The sequence below is a fragment of the Drosophila arizonae genome, chromosome 4 (assembly GCF_054131065.1).
Source record: "Drosophila arizonae isolate 15081-1271.41 chromosome 4, UAZ_ARI_1.0, whole genome shotgun sequence".
Lineage (NCBI taxonomy): Eukaryota > Metazoa > Arthropoda > Insecta > Diptera > Drosophilidae > Drosophila > Drosophila arizonae.
The window spans coordinates 7533238-7555525 of NC_142924.1; the positions used below are offsets into that span (position 1 = coordinate 7533238).

The 22288-nt window shown below is 39.0% G+C and overlaps 1 protein-coding gene across 4 annotated transcripts; it reads right to left on the bottom strand.

The window, feature by feature from the left end:
* Positions 1-658: 658 nt before the first annotated feature.
* On the bottom strand, positions 659-22234 carry LOC108613879 (translational regulator orb2-like). Of its 4 annotated transcripts, XM_089467907.1 has the most exons (13): positions 21831-22234; positions 20623-21581; positions 17782-17850; positions 17231-17703; positions 15873-15988; positions 3225-4727; positions 2992-3163; positions 2675-2932; positions 2433-2612; positions 2244-2315; positions 1947-2135; positions 1508-1890; positions 659-1442 (listed from the first exon to the last, which is right to left on the bottom strand). In XM_089467907.1, exons 3-13 carry the CDS (start codon positions 17804-17806, stop codon positions 1025-1027), a joined length of 3789 nt encoding a protein of 1262 aa, XP_089324033.1. In that variant the 5' UTR covers positions 17807-17850; positions 20623-21581; positions 21831-22234; the 3' UTR covers positions 659-1024. The 4 variants fall into 4 exon arrangements, with proteins under 4 accessions (XP_089324033.1, XP_017863138.1, XP_089324034.1 ...); XM_018007649.2 differs by lacking the exon at positions 20623-21581; XM_089467908.1 differs by lacking the exon at positions 2244-2315.
* Between the last annotated feature and the right edge of the window lie 54 nt (positions 22235-22288).

Below are 22288 nucleotides of genomic sequence, written 5' to 3' on the forward strand. Positions count from 1 at the left end.
TAAATTTCTCAACGTGAATTAAAAATAAAAAATAATACAAAAAAATTAAATAAACAAAACATAAAAAAACAATTATGCATTTTAAAAGTTATTGAAGAAGTTTAGAACCTCGATTTTGGTTTGAATTTTTATAAACTTTTCCATTTAGAAATTTTTTTTAGATTAAGTTAAGAAATCTCAAAGACACAATTAATGGATCAATAACCATCTATTTATTTATATTTCATACATTTACATAAAATATATATATGTTTTCATATTTTAGCTTAAGTTTTATTGTTTGTTCAGTTTTGGAAAGAGAAGGTCAATTTGCAACGACCCTCTACGTGTTGTTCGGCCAGCCTTGTAGATGATATATGAGTTATTTGTTCATGCTCGGATTAATTATCCTTTGGCGCATCTGTCTAAATACGTATGCTACTTAGTGAATGTATAAAATCAGAGTCCAAATCTTGAGTTTGTTTTTAGCTTATGGTTAAGCAGTTAAAATTCACACGCATACTTAAAGAGTAGCTTGGAATAGACTTAAGGAACTAGGCGGAATATATTCATACATATATAAGTAATTGTTGCAGTATAAAGATATATGTATATATATCCATATGTATCTGTACATATGTTTGGAATACTATGAGTAAATAGTTGAAAAGAAAGAATGTTTCATAAAACAGATATTCATTCAACGGAAATCATTTGTTCAGTATGTGTATAAAAATATTTATAAAAATATATAAAATTGGTGGTTATAAGCTTCAAAATATCAGGTTGTTGGGTGAAACATAAAGTAAAAAGACATTATACCGTTCTAAATTATTCATTGGGAATTTTTCATTTATGGTTAAGTACTTCTGTATAGTAAAACACTTTTAGCGAGATCGAAAATAACAAAGCTTAGCCCAAAAAATTCGTTTAAACACATCGTGATGGATTCTGTTGGAAATACGATGACAAAGAATTCTAAATATATGTATATTAGTATAGTTGTTGCCAAATAATAGATAAAAGAAAACATTTGCTAAGTTTACTAAGCTGGCGGCTCCTCGCCATACGTCGGCTTGGCCAGGAATGCTATCGAAAAGTCAACCATGTTGGGATAGACCAAAAACTTATTTACTGCCTCGCACAGCTTGCTCTCAATCACATTCGTTACAATGGACCAATCGACCGACTTATCGCCCACTTGAGGCTTCGTCGATATCCACAGACGTGGCGGCCCGCGAAAGCACATCCAGATGCGATCCGATGGCGGCGGCGGTATATTCAATGTGCCCCTAGCCACCAGTCCTTTCAGATCCACTCGCAGCGTTATGTTCGCACTCATATTCTCCATGGCTCGCTGGACGTAGGGCAGCTCTGAGGCATATTGGAATAGATTCGATGTGGCTATACGGTCCACAATCTTAAAGATGCGACGCGCATTGCCCGGCGAGTTTTGAAAGAACCTGCAAGTATGCAAAGGGAAAACAGTTTCAAATTTATACAACATTTATGGCTTTTTAACACCTACTCAGCATTGTTTGCATTCTCAGCCGTTGGACCCGACGCCAGACTCTCCGTTTCCGTTGAGGAGCCGCCCGTGCTCTCGGCATCGCTGTCGAAAATCGACTGACTGCCATCGGCTTGAATATCGTCGGCTCCACCGCGAAAGTCCGCTGATGAATCCTGTGACGCTACGTCCGGATTGACTGGCGACGCTTTGGGTTTGCTGCGCACGCGCAACAAATTCAACTTGGTAGTCACTGTAATGTTGGCGAAGCCCTCGTAGGTCATATCGGCATCCAGCCAGACACCGCGCTCATCCAGCATTGGCTGCGATATGCGATGGAACAGCATGGGCGACTCACCCAAATATATATTGGTTATAATCACCTCTTCCATAAAACTGGGCAGCTGAAAAACGCAGTAGAGATGAGCAAGTTCGGGGCATCAGAGCTGTCGTAACTCACCTTTATGGAATTTAGTTTCTTTTGCATAAAGTCCTGAATCTTTAAGCGCAGCTCATTATTGTTCAGGCAGCTAAAAAGGCAGCGACCCATCAGCACATTTGCCCACACCACGCTGCCAGAGGGGCCCAGGAATAGAGACTGGTCTATGCCCTTCCACAACTCGTTCTCCTGCCGCCTAGATCTTCGGCTCTGCAAAGATAGCAAAAAGTTAGGAATCGACAAATAAGTATGGTATTGGTTACCAATAATCGATTTAAAATTATATTGAAAATGAATCAAATAAAAATCGAGACCTACTCTTTTACGGTGATCTCCGTGTCTGTGATGGTGCGGACGTATAACAGGAATTGTGCTCTGACTGCAAGCTTTCTAAGATAAAAATAATAAAGAAGAAACTCATATGGAAATCAAAATCGAAATCAAACCGAAAAGGAAATTAAATAACAAACAAAAGGTCGGCTAGCCTTGGTCAATATGATTCTCTACCTGGTAGGTCGCCATGAATTTAACATAATCCGCCGGATTTCTGGCTGCATCGGCGCTCATGATGAGGCCCTCATAGCCTTCGTTTCCGCGGTCGGGCGTGGCATCCACGTCCAATGTCTCTTCTACTGCATCGGGCGTATTGGTGCCCGTCTCATCGGAGATCATTGAAACATCATCGCTCTAAAGCCAGATTTAATGAGATTAGGAATTGGATAGCCTTTGGAATCAACGCAAGCGCTTACCTTTGGTGCTCTGGTCAGATTGATGGCCTGTTGGGCGGCGACTGCCTGCAGATCGCTGTCCTCCACAAACTGTGCCATGGGCACCTGCAGATCCGACTCATGAACACGGCCAGAACTAGCAGCCCGGAAGCGGCGGTACCAGTCCTCCTTCTCTCGATCGCAGCGCGCAAAAACAAGCAGACGAACCTCATCCCCACAAGGCATCGTTATGTCCTTTAAATCGTTATCGGGCGTTCGTGCACTATGCAGCTGACGAAGCTGTAAAATAAACAGATTCAGTTGAGTAACATCAACAGAGCTGCAGACTTCAGACTCACATCAGCCATCATAACTGTATTGGCAAACTCGAGAGGTTTGATCGTTTCATTGGGTGTCGTGGCCATTGTGCTGGGCCAGGTATCCGACGTATCGTCGTCCGTTCTGGGCGATTGCATGCCACTGCAGCCACTCTTCACAATCAGTTGTATGGGATACTTTCGATTGAAGAAGCTACAAAGGCAAGGCATTTGGATGAGTAAGTGGAAAGGTCTTCCTTAAGGTGAGCACTTACCGCTTTCTGGCCAGGCCCACGGGCAACAGCTCGATGCGTGCATCGCGCATGTCGTAAGAACGATGATCGACAAACACAATCTTGTTGCGATCAATGGGCTTCTCGTTCCACATGCGGCGCTTGGGTATGCGAGCATTGGTGCCGGAGAGCTTTAGGATAGTGCCATCCAAACGAACGTAGACTGATCTTGTCATGGAGAAGGAGAACGTATTGGGATCGTAGCTATCGCACTCATTCAGCCAGCCCGAATACGTCTTGACGGTCTTGTGCTCCTCGGCGGCGGGTATCTCACAGATGGGCATGCCCTCGTAGTTGGGTATCTGGAATGGACGACGCTCCGGATGTGCGCCGAGCACCAGAGTGTCAAACAGATAGGATACATAGCTGCTCAAGTAGTTGATCGTCACAATGAACAACATTGTGACTAGGACGCCACGCCAAAAGTCCTGCATTGGCAAAAGCATCACCGCGATGCCGCTAACCCCCAACAGCAGCAGAGGCCGAGCTGTAGCAGCGCCACTCCAGTTGTCAGCGGTAAAGTTCCTCACTTTGGTCCATAGCGATTGCTCTGTGCCGTCGCATGGGGCTTGGCTACGCGAGGAAGCACCACTGAACAGGGGTCTGTTGTCGATATCCAGGGGCAGTTGTAGTGCACTTCGACGCGCTATGACGGGGTCCTCGTTGAAATGGACAGTTCCAGTTCCAGCCGGGGTCTCCATGTTGGATTCAGCGCTCGTTGTGGGCGCCATGTCCTCCAGCATCTCCACACCCGACTCAATTTCCGCATCCTTGCTGGCGAGCAATATGCCACGCTTCACCTTCCCACTGGTCACAGGTATTTCGGATGCACTGCTGGCATCCTGGTTCGATCTGCCTGGCTCCGTCTGATCTTCAGGTGGATTGCGACGTCGCAAAAAGCTGCTTCGCACAGATTCGGAGCTGGTGGTCGCGCCCTTCTCTTGCTCCTTCTTATTCATAGCGGCTTGTTGCTTGGCCTTCACTCGCGACTTGATGTGCGCAATGCCACGACGCAGACGCGATCGTTCCGTGGAAATGGCCACAGGCGCGGGTCCGACGTCTGTGCTGCCCAGGGAACTGCTGTCCACTAGCTCGATCTCCGCGTCCGAGTCGGAGTTGTGCTGCTTCTCTGAGAGGGGGAGAGCGAGCGGCTCCTCGGCAACGTTTGTCGTATTGATCGTCACGCACTCCGTATCCGAGTCGGGGTCGTTGGTCCAACCAACTGTGGTCGCTGGCTCCGCTACAATAACTGGAATGACGGAATGCTGCTGTTGCGGCTGCTGATGCTGATGATGCTTGGACGATTTAATCTCTTCGATGGTTTGCGAGACCTTGCCCTTGATCAGCTTCCAGGTGCCAACTGGAGCGGCACCGCTGTCAATGGCACCGCCGCTGCCACCAGCAGCGGCTGTCACGCTGCTAGACAGCGACGATATCTGATTGGGACCAGTGGAGGTTGGCGAAACCCCTTCAATGCTGCCCGATCTGTAAGTGTATAAATGGAAAAATTTCGATAAAAACATGTCAGATATCTAAAAAAAATCATTTGCTTGCTAAGGTATTCCATGAGTGAATTACAATAAATAATACGCATAGAGCAGAAGCAATTGATCAGCTGAGGCTCTTAGTCTTCAAATTATGTATCAGCTATAACAAAAATAAGTATTTCAAACTATAAGATTTTTCTTGAGGTAAATTTTGAGATTTTAATTACTTTCAATTAGGCTGCTTTCATTTTGTTTAGATCTGATCAAGTCGATATATACTTATGGTATATAATATATGTACAAAATTTAAAAAAAGGTTTTAGAGCAGATATATCCCAGTTTAGCATGAACGTAAATACCGCTATCCCCTTTATCTAAAAATAATTGTTGAATACGCTTTGTTAATTATTCCAGAAAAGTTATTTTTATTTATTTGAATGAAGATATATGTTTTGTTTTCCATTTTTTCTATATAACCTGTCTGACTTTTTTTTACTTTTTGTTTTTATATGTATATATATTTTTTTTGTATTATTTTTATTATTATTTCATTTTTTGGCGCCCGTTTCTTTTTGGGATTGCCTTAGAAAAGTTATTGGAATATATTTTTGTGTATATAATCGTATTTCGTTACGGTTTTACATATTTCCATTAATTATTTATTTGGGTTTTCTGTTTTTATTTTATTTTATTTTCTATTTTTTTAATTTTTTTTTTTTTTTCATTTCTTTTTTGTTTTCATAATATTGCATTGTATTACTGCTGATATATTTTGTAGTTTCGATTTCGATTTCGATTTGGTTTTGGTTTTCTTTTAATTGGAGCTATGTATGTATATATGTATATATGTATGTATATATTAATGGATTCTCTAGTTATATAACCTATTTGAAGATTACTTTCTTTTTTTGTTTTGTGTTTTGTTTCATTGTAACATTTTAACTGTTGTAGCTGTTTTTCAATATCGATCGAAGAACGTTGTTTGGAGGCAAAATATGATTGGAAATCGAGAGATTCAGTATTTAGAAAACTACAAATGTTGCTTTTTTTGTGTACTTTTTATTTCTTTTCTTTTTTGTCAACTTGAATTTTGTAAAAATTAAAAAATTTTACGTTTATTGAAAATGACTATAAAATATGGAATATTTTGCTAAATTTTCATATATATACATATGATATATATATATATATATATATATTATTGTATATATATTTCTTTTTTTGTTTACTATATAGTTTACTATTTTTTATTTATACTTTTGGTTTGTATAATGCTAAAAAATTATATGCTCTTGCTTGTATTTTTTATTTTTATATTTTTTTTCTCTCTTTTGAATATTTAGCTAAAAGGAATTCATTAGTAAGGGCGCTCAATTTTTAGTTAGATCCAAGGACTAAATCTTACAAAAATTAAAAAATGGAAGAGCGGACGCTTAACAAATCGCTTTACAGGCTACGTTTTTCACATCAATCAATCAATCAATCAATCATCAATTGTTATAAAATTCTTGTAATAAGTTTTAAAAAGGTACCAAATTGTTTATAACCTTGTTTTTTGCTTGTTTTCGATCGAAGCGCATTCCAATTAGTATCCAATTAGACAGTTAATTGGGCCTTCTTTAAAAAATTTTCTATTTAAAAGTTTTGCATTCGATTTTGTTTTTCTTTTTTTTTTTTTAACTAGCTACCAAACGAAATTCTGTACATACAAATTGTGCTATGAAAAAATACTAAAAAAATACTAAAAATTTGATTTACAAACAAAATTATAGGAGCTAAAGGTATCTTTGCTAATTTCAATTGTTTTTTCTGTTGCATATTTTTTTTTTTTTTTACTTTTTAATGCCAATTTTGTTTATATTTATTTATTTATTATTATTTTTTTTTTATTATTATTATTATTTTTTTTTTTTTTGTAAACAAAGCAATTTTTTGTAATTATTATTTATATATTTATAATTTTATTATGGTTGTTTTAGCAATTTCTTGAAGCATATTCCCAAGTTGTCTTTTCTTCAAAAATACAATAGATATTACGTTTTATAAATTTCATCAATTGTACTACGTGTAAATTTCATATATTTTGTTTTTGTTTTTATATTTTGTTATTATTAAATATTTTTGTTTTGCCTTTAAATATTTTATAATAAGTTCGAGTTCCAATACTTGTGTTTGTAGAGTCTTTTTATTTTTTAGTTTTTGTATATCGTAAAAGTATTTTTTTTTTATTTATGTATTTACAATACTTTATAGTTAATAGTTAATATATAAAAATAAAAACAATATTAATATTAATAATAGAAATAAAAACACAATATAATTGGATGTTCGTTTATTTTTTAGAATAGCAAAAAGTTCTTTGTATAAATTGCATATATCAAATATTTTCATATATAAACATACCTCAGACACATATATATGTATGTAGAAAATATAAAAACAAGTTAAAAAGTGTAACGGTGTGTGTATGTCTGTGTGTGTTTAAAAACTCAATTGTTTAAAGCTACTAAGCGACTACAAACTACAAAACATATAAAAATATATATATATATATATATTATCAGATATTTTAGAGCTAGGCATACAAAATATAACAACAGAACTTGTAAATCAAGCAAAATAGAAATAGAAACCGAAACGAACGATGCTCTAAACGCAAATGTCTTTGACTCATCTTCCAATTTATCTTCCTCTTCCTCATTCCTATACTTCTTTATCTTCATCTCTTTTGTTTTGTCCTCGTGGAATAAGTAAATTACTAAGAAAATGTTGCCTAAATCAATTGCACGCTAAAAACATTCCAGTTAAACATTGAGCGTTTTTCTTACAAATTTCTGTTTAAAGACATTGAAATTTGTTAATAATTTTATTTGTTTTTTTTTTTCAGATTTATTTCCATTTTCCAGTAGGTATATATGTAAAATATTTTTGTCATAGCATATTTATGTAGATTTTTGTAACAGTTAAAGTATAAAGTATATATATACACATATATATTTATATATATATACATATAAGTTTATATAAAAGTATAAAAATCTATAAAATATTGAATTTTACTACATTTAAAAAAACATTCCACTCGGCCTTACCAGCACTGTTTTTTTTTTTTTTTGTTTTTTTTTTTTTACAACTTCTTTGTCTTTATCTTCTTCTACATCTTCAATTTTACAGACTAGCATTTCTTGACTCAGTTTTTTTCCATTAATAATATTAAAACATTTTACACTACAAAAAACAGGCTGAAAATTGGTTTTGGATTAGATTCATTGTTTTATAAATACAATTAATTTTAATTTGCTAACAATGTATTTACTTATTTTTTTCTGGTTTTTTTAAACAAACAAACGCTTCAAGTTCGCTAATTATTCAGTTTCAAAAATATATATAGATATAGTATATAGAGTTATATATATTTATATACCATGTCATTTCTTTTGTTTTTGTTTTAAATATAAAAATTCTAGAAAATTGCTATTAATTTCCATTACTGTTGCTGTCTCATCTTCTTGTTGAAAGTATTTTATTATTTAGATTTCGTTTAGTTTTTATTTTCATTCTTGATGTAAACAAAGCGCGAGCAAAAATTTGCTAATAGATTTGACTATTGTTTAATAATATACATAACCATTTAAAAGTCCACAAAGCTTGTTTAATAATTTTTAGTACTTTTTTTGTAGTATAGAAAAAATATCGTATTTCGTTTCGCTTTTGTTTTCGCTCTTTAAACATGCATCAAAAACTTGTTCATATATAAATTGGAAACTAATTTAGTTCACTAAAACTTATTGTTTTATTTTATTTGTTTTTTTTTGTTTTGTATTTTTCTACATATTTAAAATTTTCTGTTTAGCTGTTTTCAATTTGAGAATCGAGTTTATATATAGGTTGGTGTATATATAATTATTATACAACTGTTTGTTTTTTTAACAGAAACATTGCTTTGATATTTCGCAAATATTAGTATTATTTCTGTGTACTTTTCTTTCTCTTTTTTGGTATTAATTTGGTATTTTGTAAAAGCTATATTTTGGTTATGCGTCTTGCAAATTTTTTTAATATATATGTATATATAACGCAATTAACATATATATTTATCATTTATATATATAGATATTCCATAATATATATTAGTATTGCACAAAAGATTATTCCGATTTCAGTTTTAAATATATATATATGTATACATATTGTTTTTGTGGTTGGACTAAAAAACAGTTTATACAAAAGTTGCTATATAAAAAGTTGTTATAATATATTAGATTAAGTTTTAAATATTTATAGATTTTTAATGCAATTTACTTTTTCGTATAAAAACGGTTTGAAGATATTATTTCTGTGGTATTTTTTCAGTTTTTCCTTTTGTTTTGCAACACGCCCAGCAAAAGCGAACTTAAAAAACAAATAACTAAGGCAAACAATGTGACATAAAAACAAGTATTAAATAATTTAATAAACAAAAAATAGTGAATAAACATAATACTGAACACATTATATATATGACTTGATTTTCATTTTAGCGTAAATTAACAATCATTTGTGTGACTTTTATTTTCCAGTTAGTTCGTTACATTCATTGGGAACAAAAATCTTTTGGTATTTTTAGCAGCATTTATAAGTGTGTGTCGATCTGATCAATGTGTAATGAGTGTATATGCAGGAAAGTGTGCGTGTATATAAGATAGCTTCAATAATCGATAGGGAAATTTTGGATGTCGTCGGGTTTATATAGGGTTGTAATTATCTATCTGTGTGCCCGCTGACTAGGCTTCAACTAGAAATGGGCAACAATGCAGTTGTTGCCAAATGTTACTGACAAAAGAAGTGTTTGAAAAATTTCTGAATTGAAATTACGAAGCAAGGAAAAATCGTAGTGTGTGGAAGAAGAGTTTTTAATCCGAGAATTATATCGGAATTTTCTAAAATTTGTATCAAATGTTGTTTCCAGCTGATTTGTTTATTCTATGTTGGGAGCAATTTTGATAAAAGTAAGCGTATCCATAATTATATGATTTTTTATAACAAAGAATATATATATATATTGATATATATTCAAATTTGTTTTTTGTGGCCCTTTGGCCTGTTTACTCGTACGATTTTCACATGCAACGTAATTTGCCTAGTTGCGAGAGCATAGTCAACATAGCGTAAATAAATCTCGAATCTCGAATTTTTTTTAAGGAAATATTTACGATTCTCGTGAGCTTAAGCCGCGAAAATTACTTAATCACCAAGTAATATTATTTATATACCTACTTCTGTATATAAATATACATATCATATATATGTATATATATATTTACAGTGTGTGTGTGAAAGAGCAAATGTGTTAAAAATCTGCCACGATTTTGTTAAACGTACACTGAGCGGGCGATCCCAGTGATACGTCAACAAATATTAAACGAAATGGGAAGGCAATTATCTCTATTTAATTTGTGTGTGGGGTTTAGCAACAATTTTTTTAAACAAATTAATAAAAAAACAGTTTAAAGCTTCTATATAAATCTTGCCATTCGGCAGTTAAACACGCATGTTTTAGCCACATATACTTGGGGTAAAACATTGAAATTTGGTTACGTCTCACTTATCGAAAATCAAAATATTTCTATACATAATAACTAGGAACTTGGGGGTATTTTCTCTCCTTCGTTAGTGACACACCTCCGTTTCGAAAAAAAGAAAGAATCAGGACAATTATTTGCAAGCCCATTTACAGTGTGATTATTCTCTCGTTTGATTGTTTGTTTGCTTGTTTTTTATTTTTGTAGGTATGCGATGGCTGTTTTCGTAAATGGGCCTACTCATAATACCACATCTAACTTTCTCTCTTTTCGGCAGTGGTCTTGGCAATTCATTATGTTTCACCTAATCAAATTCTTACTAAGTATTCCATATATATATATGCATATAGAAATACTCTAAATATATATATATGAAATACAAATTATTAAAATAAACATTTAAAAAAAAATAAAAAAATACTGTGCTTGCGTTTCGCTTCCTATGCGTGAGAGAAAAACTACTCAAAGATTCCGAGAAGAAAAGGGGTGTTTCTGCTCCTTCTTCTTCAACTTAAACTATGCTGTTAGACCAGCGTAGACTCTTTCTTGTCAGCTATTGCGCTGGGCACAAATACCCTTACTGGGTGAGTTGCTGCGCTATTGCACCTGGTTTTACATTAGCCTCGCCTGCGTGTGCTCGATTCTCTCCGTGTGTGAGTGTAAGTGTGTGTGTCTTCATTTGTATATAGTGTCTCGCGCGTCAGTGTGTGTGTCTTTGTGGGTGTGAGCGTGTTGGTTTGTCAGCTTGCCTTATATACTAATTACAACTTTCTCCTGCGCTGCGGACGCACTCGGTCGCGTCCCTCGCACTCAGCATCCTGGGCTCGATGGATCAGCCGATGCTGACGATCCAGTCGATTCTCTCGCTCCTGTCGCGCCTGTGTATTGTTGATAATATCTCTGGGCATTGCCAGCGCTGCGTCCAACAACCGATGTCGTTGCTCTCTCTGTTGGCGTCTCTCATCGTGCAGCGCGGCCTACCAGCGCCGCCGTTAACACCAGCGAAAGGGCACCGCACGCGGCCGATCGGCGCCCTCCTTGACCAGCGGCTTGTGGTACTCGCGCCCGGGCCGCGAGTGGATGACGGCCCAGCAGTGCTCGCAGTAGTACTGCAAGCAGGTGACATTCGCGCAGAAGAACGGCGCAAACTTGCCGCCGCAGCGCTGGCCCTCGCACTCGTCGCACATCTGATCGTCCAGCACGTAGGGCTTGACCTCCACTCTCTTGTCGATGTCGCCGTGCTGCAGCTGCACGAAGCGCGCCGAGATGGCTGCGATGTAGCTCTGCTGATTGGAGAAGGCCACGCGGCCAGCGCCCTTCGGGTACTTCAGCTCGGGATCTGTGTCGATTCCCGCATAGCATACGCCGCCATACAGGCGATCCATGATCATGGCCAGCTCGAAGGCCTTCAGCGGGCGCGGCACGCCCCCAACGAAGACCGTCTTGCGAGGATCCAGCGACATGGTGGCATCGAGCACATAGTCGGCGTCGGCCAAGCGCCAGGGCCGAATCTGCACCGCCTTGTCCTTGATGGTGGGCGAGGAGACGCATAAGTAGAGCTTGTCCTCGTCCGTGATGCACGAGTCAATCAGCTGCTGCACGCTGCTCTCGTCCTGGAACAGCAGAAACGCATAGCCCTTGGGCGGAAAATACGACTTGGACTCGGCCTTGTGCGGCCAATCCACGACCAGCGGCCCAAACCGACGAAACGATGTGGTGATCTCGTCCTCATCAATGTCCGGCGGCAGCCCGCCCACAAACACCTTGCGCGAGAAGCGCGCCGTGCACTCCCCGGCGTTGCCTCCGTTGCCGCCCTGGATGGGCGAGTGCGGCGAGTGGGGCGACAGGCGCGACGGCGAGCCCATCTTCAGCGCATTCAAGTAGACCGTCGGATCGTTGCCGGCGGCTATGGCCATGGCATCGGCCTCGCTCAGATGCTTCGAGACACCGCCGCCGCCAGTCAGGCTGCGCATGCGATCCGTCATCAGGCCCATGTTCTCGCCGCCAGGGCCGCCCAGCGACATGCCGCGCATGTAGTCGCTGAGGCTGTTCTCCATGCCGCCGCCATGATGGAGCTGCCCGTTGGCGTTCATCATGTTGCCATAGCTGTTGCCCAGGTAAGGCGCATCGCCGCCGCCTGTGGCACCTGCCGTGCCCATGCCACCGCCGCCGCCGCCGCCGCCACCAGCACCGCCATTGCCAATGGACAGCGTGGGTATGTTCATGTGGCCGGGACCGGGACCTGGTCCAGCGCCGCCCATGCCATCCATGCCGCCGCCACCTCCGCCGCCGCAGCCATAGAGCGCCGTCGGTGAGTTGCCCTTGATGGGAAACGATATGCTCCGTCTGTATTTGGGCGAAACGCCCTGCATGTTCATTTGCGGTATGGGCGAGATGCCGCCGCTGCTGCAGCCCGCCTGAGAGCCGTTATACGGTGAGCCACCACCACCACCACCGCCACCTCCGCCGCCACCACCTGGCGAGGAGGGACTGTGCGCGCCGCCGCCATCGCGCTGTTGCTGCTGTTGATGATGATGGTGCAGTGCACTCAGATTGGGCGACAACTGCTGCTGCTGCTGGAGCTGGGGCGGCGGCTTGCTGAGATTCAGATTGGGCGGCAGACCGCTGCAGCTGCGTAAGGAAGGTAACAAGAGAGATGAAGAAGAGGCTTTTTACAATTTTTGTATATTATTATATATGGATTTATAAAAAGGAGCAATTTGTTCAAAGATTTGCTTCAAATTATAGAGTTGTTCGGATAGGTATTTTAGATATTTATATATACATAGATAGGAGTTTATAATGAAATGAAATTAGTTTGTGTATAAAATAACTTCTCTTGGCATATAAATATATATATATATTATTTTTATTCTATTTAAACATTGCCGCCCAGCGTTGGAAATTATAATTGAAGAAAAAACTGAAATCTGCATAGGATTAATAAGATCTATAATATTTGTTACACTGGGCGTGGCTTTATCTTTGGCTAATCTTAAATCAAATCTTGAAATTGCTCCTTTCTCTGTTTTCAGTTTTATAAAGCGTTGATTTAAATTAAAGTTGTTGTTGTTGCTGCTTTAACGATGTTTTGTTGTTGTTGTTGTTGGTAATGTTGTTGTTGGTGGTGGATTTGGTGGTAGGTTGTTTGGTGGTGGTGGTGGTGGTGGTGTGAGTGGTGCGTGGTGGTGATTCGTATCTCAATCCAATCAGACAGATTTCATATTTGATTTTATCATTTCTTTTTTTTTTTTTTGGTATTTTTGTCGACAGTTTTGGCAGCACTGGTTGCACTGTGCACACGCTTAATTGTTAACTGAATTCCAAGCACTTTGACACTGCACGATAACGATAAACGATTAACGATAACATACGCACACACATACAGTTATGTACAAAGTTTCTTAAGATAGCAACGGCCCAGCATAACAAAAAGTGTTGGAAATTAAATAAAGAGAGACAGAGAAAGAGAAAGGGAGAGAGACATATCGTGTATATATCGGAGAGAGTAGATAGAGTGGGCGGCAATGGGTTAATAGAAGTAGATATGTCTATATATATATATATATATATATATATATATATATATGTAGAGCTAGTGGTTAAGGCTAAGGCCAATTAGAGATTAAATATTTGAAACCAGTTCAAATTCTTCGTTTGTTGTTGTTGCTGCTACTCTCGCATCTGCTCGCTAATTGATTTGTATAAGAGAAGAAGAAGAAGCACAGTGCATGTAAAACTGTATATGGAAAAGTTTTTAATTTAAAAAAATTTAAAGAGCAGAGTCTCTTCCGTATAGATTGCCAAGGGCGAGTGAGAGAGAGAGAGAGAGAGAGAGAGCGTGCGTTGGAGTTGGAGGCTGGGCTGTTAATGAGAATGAAGTTACGGATGCTGCCGCTGCTGCTGTTGATGATGATGAAGATAATGATAATGATGATGAAATGTATAGCATGCTGAAACGTGTACAAGTGTAAATAGATAAAAAAAAAAAAACGAAGGGTAGGTAGCTGGCTAGCTGCTGCCTGCCTGCTGTCTGCTTGATAAGCAAATCGCTACGCAGGTGTCGCTGTGCCTAACGTCATTTGCCAGTGTTGCAAAATGCAATTATGGAATGCAATTAGCTTTGCAGTGGAGCGAGAGAGGAAATTGAAAAAGGCAGCTATGCTCAAAAAAAATTGTTATTAAAGATTCAAATCGGATACACTGCCTGATTGGCAGGCAAATCGAAAAGCTGACAGCAAAAACGACTTGCTAAAAATCAATACAACAAGTAAGAAGCGTAGTCTTTCATGGGGTGTACGCGACTAAGAGATACTATTAAAAACAGTAGGCAAGTATATTTCTTATGCAGCTATGAATTCTACCTTGGTAGAAGTTTATAATCGATATATGTTATCGATTAAATCCCGATTATAGTTGATAGGCGGTGCTATAGGAGACCCATGTAATCAATCTGAATTCTTCAACTCTTACAGGACAGAAAGGCCTAACTGAGTTCGGTTGTTGAACCAGATCCATAGTTTGTCCCGCCCCCCGTCGCCCATTACGTACACGTCATTAAAAGGCATATAGCCGGCGCTCGCATTTTTAATGTATTCAGGGTATTGAATGAAAGAGGCATTCAAGTTGGCAGCACACAACTTAAAGCGCAGACATTTTCAATATTTTAAATGTAAAATGTAAATGGCAAAAACCAGACGTGCGTCTGCCCGCACACACCCACACCCACACACACACACGCACCTACACCCATTGAAAATGGCAAACAGACGACCAAGACCCAGACGACTGACGACCCGCCACTTAAAACCAGGCAAAGTTCTAGACGTACTCTCGCAACTGTACACAAACGTGTGCATGAACCACATGCGACATAAACAAAAGCCCAGTTGCCGCCAGAGTGTAGTGCACTTAAAAGAAAAACAAAACAAGAAAAAACAAAAATAATAAAAAGTCGAGCTGCAGCTGGAGCTGAGCGCTTTTAAAGCCGGTAGGCCTTGAATGCATTAAAAATGCATAAGTGCAGCAAACTCTTTACACTAACTTTCGGTCAACGAACTTGTGCCGTGCCAAACTTCTGCAGCAGCAACAGGCTGTTCTTCGTTTTCTAACACTGTAAGCAAACCAAAAATAAAAAAAAATAAGTTTTGCTGCGCGTGACTATTTAAAAATGCATTGAATTCCCACTGGACACGCACAACTGCAACGTAGGCAGATAGCGAATGCAGTTATTTAAATGGCATATAGAATGCAGTTGCTGATTGCAGCCAACTTAACAGAGCTGCAGCGCAGCCAACTTAACGCTACGTGCTGCCAAACCTTATTGAAGGGCGTTCGGTAATGAAATTTTATGAGCTATCAAAGAGCAGCTGCTGTAAACGAGAACAATATATGTATGCCCTGTTGTGTGTGTGTGTGTCTCTGTGTTCGTATTTAATTTGGCAAGTGTATATTGTAGCAACAACAACAAACAACAAAGAGTTAAGTAGAGCGTGTACGAGAGAGGGGCATTTCTTTGATCAAACTGCGAATTCAGCACGTCAGAGCTTTGTGTGTTACAAGATTTCAGTTGTTTCACTCACCTTTTGCGATTGAAGAAGCCTCCGCCTGCTCCGCCGTTGTTGCCTTGTCCTTGACCTCCTCCGCCGCCGCCGCCGCCGCCTTGCAGATAACTGTTGCGCAGATTCACCTCCTCGTTCTGGTTGGCATGCATAGAGAAAAAGAGCGGTTCAAGAGGGAACAACATTTTGCAACAATGAGTCAATGGTGCCAAATGATTTTGCAATCAAATATCAGCGCTAGAGCTAAGGCAACATCTGTCGAGTTTTTTTCTGTTTTTTTTTTTTTGTTTTTTTTGTTTTGTTTTTTTTTTTTTTTGGCAGTCTTGGCACACTTATAAATAGCTGCTCAAGTTATTTCAAACAAAATTTGTACGACACGAAAATAAAGCACAGCTGATTATTATTCGTGCGCTGCGAAATTCTTGCTCAGAAAGTGAAAGCTACGAGACACTAATTAAGCAGGCAACGAAATGCTAATTGAACGTCGTCGCCGCGACACGGAAAACTGGATCTCTAATTCCATTCTTAAATGCGATTAACGCCAGCCGCCAGCCGTGACAAATGAAAGTGAATCACAGAGCGAAGCCGGCGCCGACGCCAGCTGCCGCTGCTGCAGCTACTGATAAAGCGACACAGAAATGTAAACAGTCGGCAAAACAATAGAACACAAAATGCATTAAGTAAATTAAATAAAGTGTTGACGTACTAAATACTACGACTCTGCAGAATATAATATACTGAAGAGCTATCAAATATTATACTTTATATTAATGTAAGATATACCAGAAATTCTATTGTAATAGCAATAGTAGTAGCTAAGCAGCTGCTGCGGAACATATCCTTATATTATAGACATTTATATATTACATATATCATCTTATCATTGGTATATCTATCTTAAATGAGCGATCCTCGAATAAAATTCTCTATGTAGGCAGTGAAACATCGAAAGGGCAAAGAGACTATATACGACAAAGTCATGAAAATACTATGACACATCGCATAGACTCATTGTATACCCCATATATATAATGGAGCAATGGAAATATCAAATATCTTATGCCAATTATTAATTAGGTTTTCCTTTTCCGTGGAAATTTATTTAGAATAATCTATCTAAAATTTAAGGCAAAAAATTTGCAAATTGTTTAAAAAGATATAGCTAATATGCTCCAACATACAGCAATATATAAATGTATATATTTGAAAATGCTATCATAAAGAAACTAATTCCATTTAAGCGCAAAACGAATATGCCCTAACACACATCTTGTACCCTCTCTTCACAGCTTATTAAGAGCGGTGCCAGTTGTCGATAAAAGAAAAATAAAAAAACGATCGACAAACATTTGCACATAATTATAATAACGCATACTTACACCAAAGAGTTGCTGCTGTTGCTGATGTAGATGTTGCTGCTGGTGTTGTTGCTGCTGCTGCTGCTGTTGCTGTTGCTGTTGTGAGGGACTGCTGGAGAGCGAATGCGAGTCACAGGGATTCACCAACATGCCAAGGGCAGCGCCCACGCTGCCGTTATTCTTGAGGCCCAGCAGAGTGGGCGAGGCATCGCCGCCGCCGCTGATGCCGCCGCTGGGGCTGTGGCTGCTGTGCTGATGCGCCGCTGCGTTGTGATGGAACGACTGGAGTATGTCATCGAGCGACTCCTGATTGGCATTGAAGCGCACTGCGATGGGTGTGCTGCTGCTCAGGCCGGGTGGCGTCTTAATTGTGGTCGCAGCTGTGGGCGGCACTGCCGATGTGGGCGTGGTGGCCAGGCTGCCAACAACGGATGTCGATGCCGAGCCGGAAAGGTTGCTATTGCTGCCGCTGGCGCTGCTATTGGAGCTGTTAGCTGTGGGAGTCAAATGAACTTTAGTTAGAAAAAATATTCCCCCTTCCATGCACAATCATCAACAGGGTATATACGTACTTTTGGGTAACTTAAGCGAGTCCATGTTGCTGCTGTTGGTTGCCTTTATATGGCTGCGTTTGCCTTAGCCTACATCCAAAGTGGGCCAACGACGAATCGTGTCCAAAACATCAATCAGCAATAGAGAGCGAGAGAAAGACAAGAGAGACGCAGAGAGCAAAGACAGCACATGAAAGTAAATGGGAAAAGGATAGACATACAATTAGAGCGAGCCAGTTGGGAACACGTCACACGAATTAGTTTATCATATTTCTCCTCGCAAATGTCAAACGTTGACAGAAAGCCCAGCGCGTAATTGCGTTTAAAAATAACAGAAATAACAAAGAACTGAAACTATTTGACATTACATTTCAGCTGAATTTATTTTCGTTTGGCTCTATTTATAAAAGCTTTAAATATTATCTATTTGGCTGCCGTTTGATGTTGGCAACAAAACTTTAATGGATTATAATACATCATAATTGGCACACAAACTAAAGGGGAAGCACTTTATAGATAAAGATGGAGGAGCAACAGAGAGAGGCAGGGGCAGTACAGCGTGTGGATTTTTTTATTATCTCTCAAAATGATATTTTAATTAATGTTAAGCATTTGAGTATACGATAAAGCCCAACGGTTCGAGTATTATTTTATTGTTTAGTATGTTATAGATTATCTCTAATTATTGACACCTTAATACAATAAAGGATTTTCCTCTCATCAGCCTCTGTTAAAGTACAAGTCTCTAATTTAAATTCATTAATAGCTTCTGTATCTCTTTCTCTCTCTCATTAACATTTATTGTTCCTATATAAAAGCCCCTGTTTCACAATTACAAATTACAAAATTTAATACCCAATTAGTTTCAGACATGGCTTTGTCCATCTGATGCGCTCGCTAATTGCATTTGCTTTGTGACGAACGTGTTGCCAATTTTTTATGTCCATACGAAATTTGGTATCAGTGCACGTTTTATCGGCGAACACAGCGAAATGGTTTGATAAAAGTGCCCATTAAATGAGCCTTTGGTTGTTCAATTCTTGCTGCCAGCCATCATCAATAACAATATTGATATTAACAATAGCAACAATCTATTGATAAAAACAAAAGCGAAAACAAAGTGGCGCGTCGAGCGAATGAGTAATACGAGAGATAAAAGAAAAAGCAAAGACAACTAAATATGTGTGTTTGAGATTATGTTTAAAGCTGGTTTCTATGAGAGGCGAGCAAATAGAGTCGTATTACCCATTTACCATACGGTGTCCAATCTCTTGCAAGCTCTGTGCACGCACTTCACTCTGAAATTGGAACTTGTCACCGGAAAGCGCCTATTGTTGTAAAACAAGGCAACCGCACGAGAATGAGAGAGAGAGATGGCGAGACCGAGGGTGAGAGGGAGGGAGTAGTAGGCAGTGGCACGTTTAATTAGTTAAATGCAGAGAGAGAGACAACGGGGCAACGAAATCGTTACGCCAATGAATATGTTCGCTCAGCCATATAAAGTCGTCTCGCGGTGTCCCCTCCTACGCCCCACAGAGCCCCTCCCTCTCCAACTATGCAGCGCGCTTACAACTGAAATCTGTAGAGGGCGTACTCATACATTTAAGTGAATCGTTCGATAGATGTTCATGGTTCATAGATGTTCATATTGCTCTGTAGTTTTCAGTGCTCTTCGAGCTGAACCAAGCAAACTATATAAACAGAATGCAAATCACGGAGAGAGGCGTCCAACAAAATGTTGAAATAGTTTATAATGAAAGGAGCTAACCGTTATTTATGAAAATCACATAGAAAGGCAATTGTTCAGTGAAATTAGCAGTTCCCGCTGGAATTTGCCACTTCTCCTTTCCAAGATAAGAAAGGCTTATGGAGAATCTTTCCTAGTTTTGTACTACTTCCAAATGGTGAGCTCTACTTGCTCACATATTGCCTGTCTGTTTAGCTTTAATATAACCCCCTTTTAAAATATATTTAAGGAAAGGGTACAAAGAGCATAATCAATACAGAAAATTGTCCTACAAACGAAAAGCGACCCCCCAAAATAAAAAAAAAAATAAAAAAAAGACGGCAAACAAGTAACTTGAATTACAGCATAACGCAAGAGGCGAAGGCAGAGGCCGAAGTAGCAATAACAATGACAGTAACGCCCCCCATCCTGACACACACACACACACATGCTCAGAGTCTCGAGTGTAATATGCCGCCAAAAGCAAAAGCATAGACAGCTTGGCTCACAATCCAAAAGAGAGAGCGCAAATGTCTGGGAGAGCGACTGCTGCAGCTATGTGTGTGAGTGTGTGTGTGTGGGAGTGTGCGTGTGTGTTTGGGCAAACATTTATCTGCATTTAAGGTGCTTTATGAACAAATACAATTTTTTGTTTTGTTTTTAGCTATATGAGAGGTATTTAGTATTATCACACGTCGTCTGCATTTAGACTGTAACTGTAACTGGGCCAAATTCTCGCGAACTGTTTTTCGTTCACTCTCTTTATACTCAGTGTTTGGGGTTCTGGCCTGAGATTTAGGGGTTATTATGGTCTTTGCTTTGCTCAACTGATTCGTTACTGCTGGTTCTGTCACTACTGCGACTGCTGCTCAGTCGCTCGGTTACAAACGTTCGTGCCCCAATTTCAATTGGTTACGCACAACAGAGAAAAAGGCAACCCTGCTCTACGGGGTTGCTTCGTCAACCGCACGAAATTAGGCCAAATGCTGCGCACAGATATATAGTTAAGCATAGGCATATATATAAATTAACATATATGTATGTAGTGACATTTTGACAGGTGCAAACGAGGCGAGCATTAAACTGAAAATTGTATTTTTTTTTGTTTTTTGTTTTATGTATTTCCTTCCACTAACCTTTTGTACTTAAGAGAATTTCGGTTTGGTCTCGTTCGGCAGTTGGTGCAACGACGCACGAGTGAACACGAAGGCGCACCACGAAGTCACGAACAAACTTTCAGGTGCAAGTTTTTCTTATGCCTTCGTGCCTGTGTGTGCGAGCGAGTGTGTGTGCGTATGCGTTACATTTCCGGGGGTGCAGGCAGGCAGCAGTCCGTCTCACTCACACTCTCGCACAATTCTGTGACGTAGATCGCACTATGTATTTTGTCGTTTTCGTTTTTCGTTTTTTTTTTCTGCAATAGCAAAAATTCCTTTGCTGCAGCACAGAATTTTGTTCTCCTTTTATGTAAACGATGCGAGTGCTTGAAGCTGCATTTGCGTTATTCCGTTTTTGGTTTATTAATTTATATTGATTTCAAAAACAAAACGCGTTTATTTCTTCACTTAATGCACAATTCTTTTTTCTTTTCTTTTCTTTTTTTTTTTTTTTTTTTTTTTTTTTGACAACAAATTATTCACACACACGAATACTAAACACGGAGCCGCGCACACGATTTTTCATAGCGTAGAACAAAAAAATTTTAATTGCACTAGAAATTTTGAAAAACACTCATAATGTTTACACTAGAATTTTATGCTTAAATTGCCAATAGATGTAATACTTATTTAATATATATATATTTTTTTACTTTTTAATTTTGGAGAAAAAATAACTCCCGTCCGCTCACTAGCGCGACGATTGTGAGACTGAATTCTAAAAATTCTCGCTGCTACTGCCTAGCTTTTCACAAGCTTGTTTTGTCGTTGCTGTCGTCGCCTACTTTTCCCCGACGTACGACGAAAAATCAATCATTCTTCCTTGTTTTGCTTTCGTACGGTGTTTCGTGCTTTTCTGACAGCCCACCAGTAACAACAACAACAACATTAACAGCAGCAGTAGCAGCTGCTCGGTTTGCAGCGTTGCCGTTGTGCATCTATACCGATATATGTATATTTATGTATATTTATCGATAGTTTGAACAATTGCAATTCAAACAAGGAAATGCAAAATGAAAAAATAAATATGCCCAATCTTTGATGCATTACATAAATATTTATGACACATTTATATATTTTATGCAAATTACTACAACAGCCATCTGGCAGCACTACGAGCAGAGTAAGTAATGGCAACGGCGGAATAAAAGGAATACAAGCGAATTACATAAATGAGCTCTACTTACAATAACAACGCCAACAATGTTCCTGCTGCTGTCCCACAATTGTCTTAGGTATACAACAAAAAAACTGCACAAACATCAGTTGCGGGCTTACGGGCTTGTCTTCTGGTGTGCACACGCGCGCGCGGTATTAACTTTAAATGTTGTTTTTTGTTTTTATGTAGGTATTTGACTTGTGTATAGTAATGTGTTTACAAAATATATGTATGTCCACCCTTCTGGTTTTTGTTACCCTAGTAGAAAAAGCTGTGTCAGGGTTAATTTTTTTCTCACTTATTTATGTGCATTGCTTTTTATTATTATTATATATTTTTTTTTGTTTTTTTTTTTTTTTTTTTTTTGGTGTAAATTTTTATACAAGTTTCCCTAGACAACTACGATGGCTGCTCAGACAAGCAGTCGACCTGCAACTAAACAATCTATGACAAGCTTTTCACAGCTGTTTCGTCGCCTACTTCGAT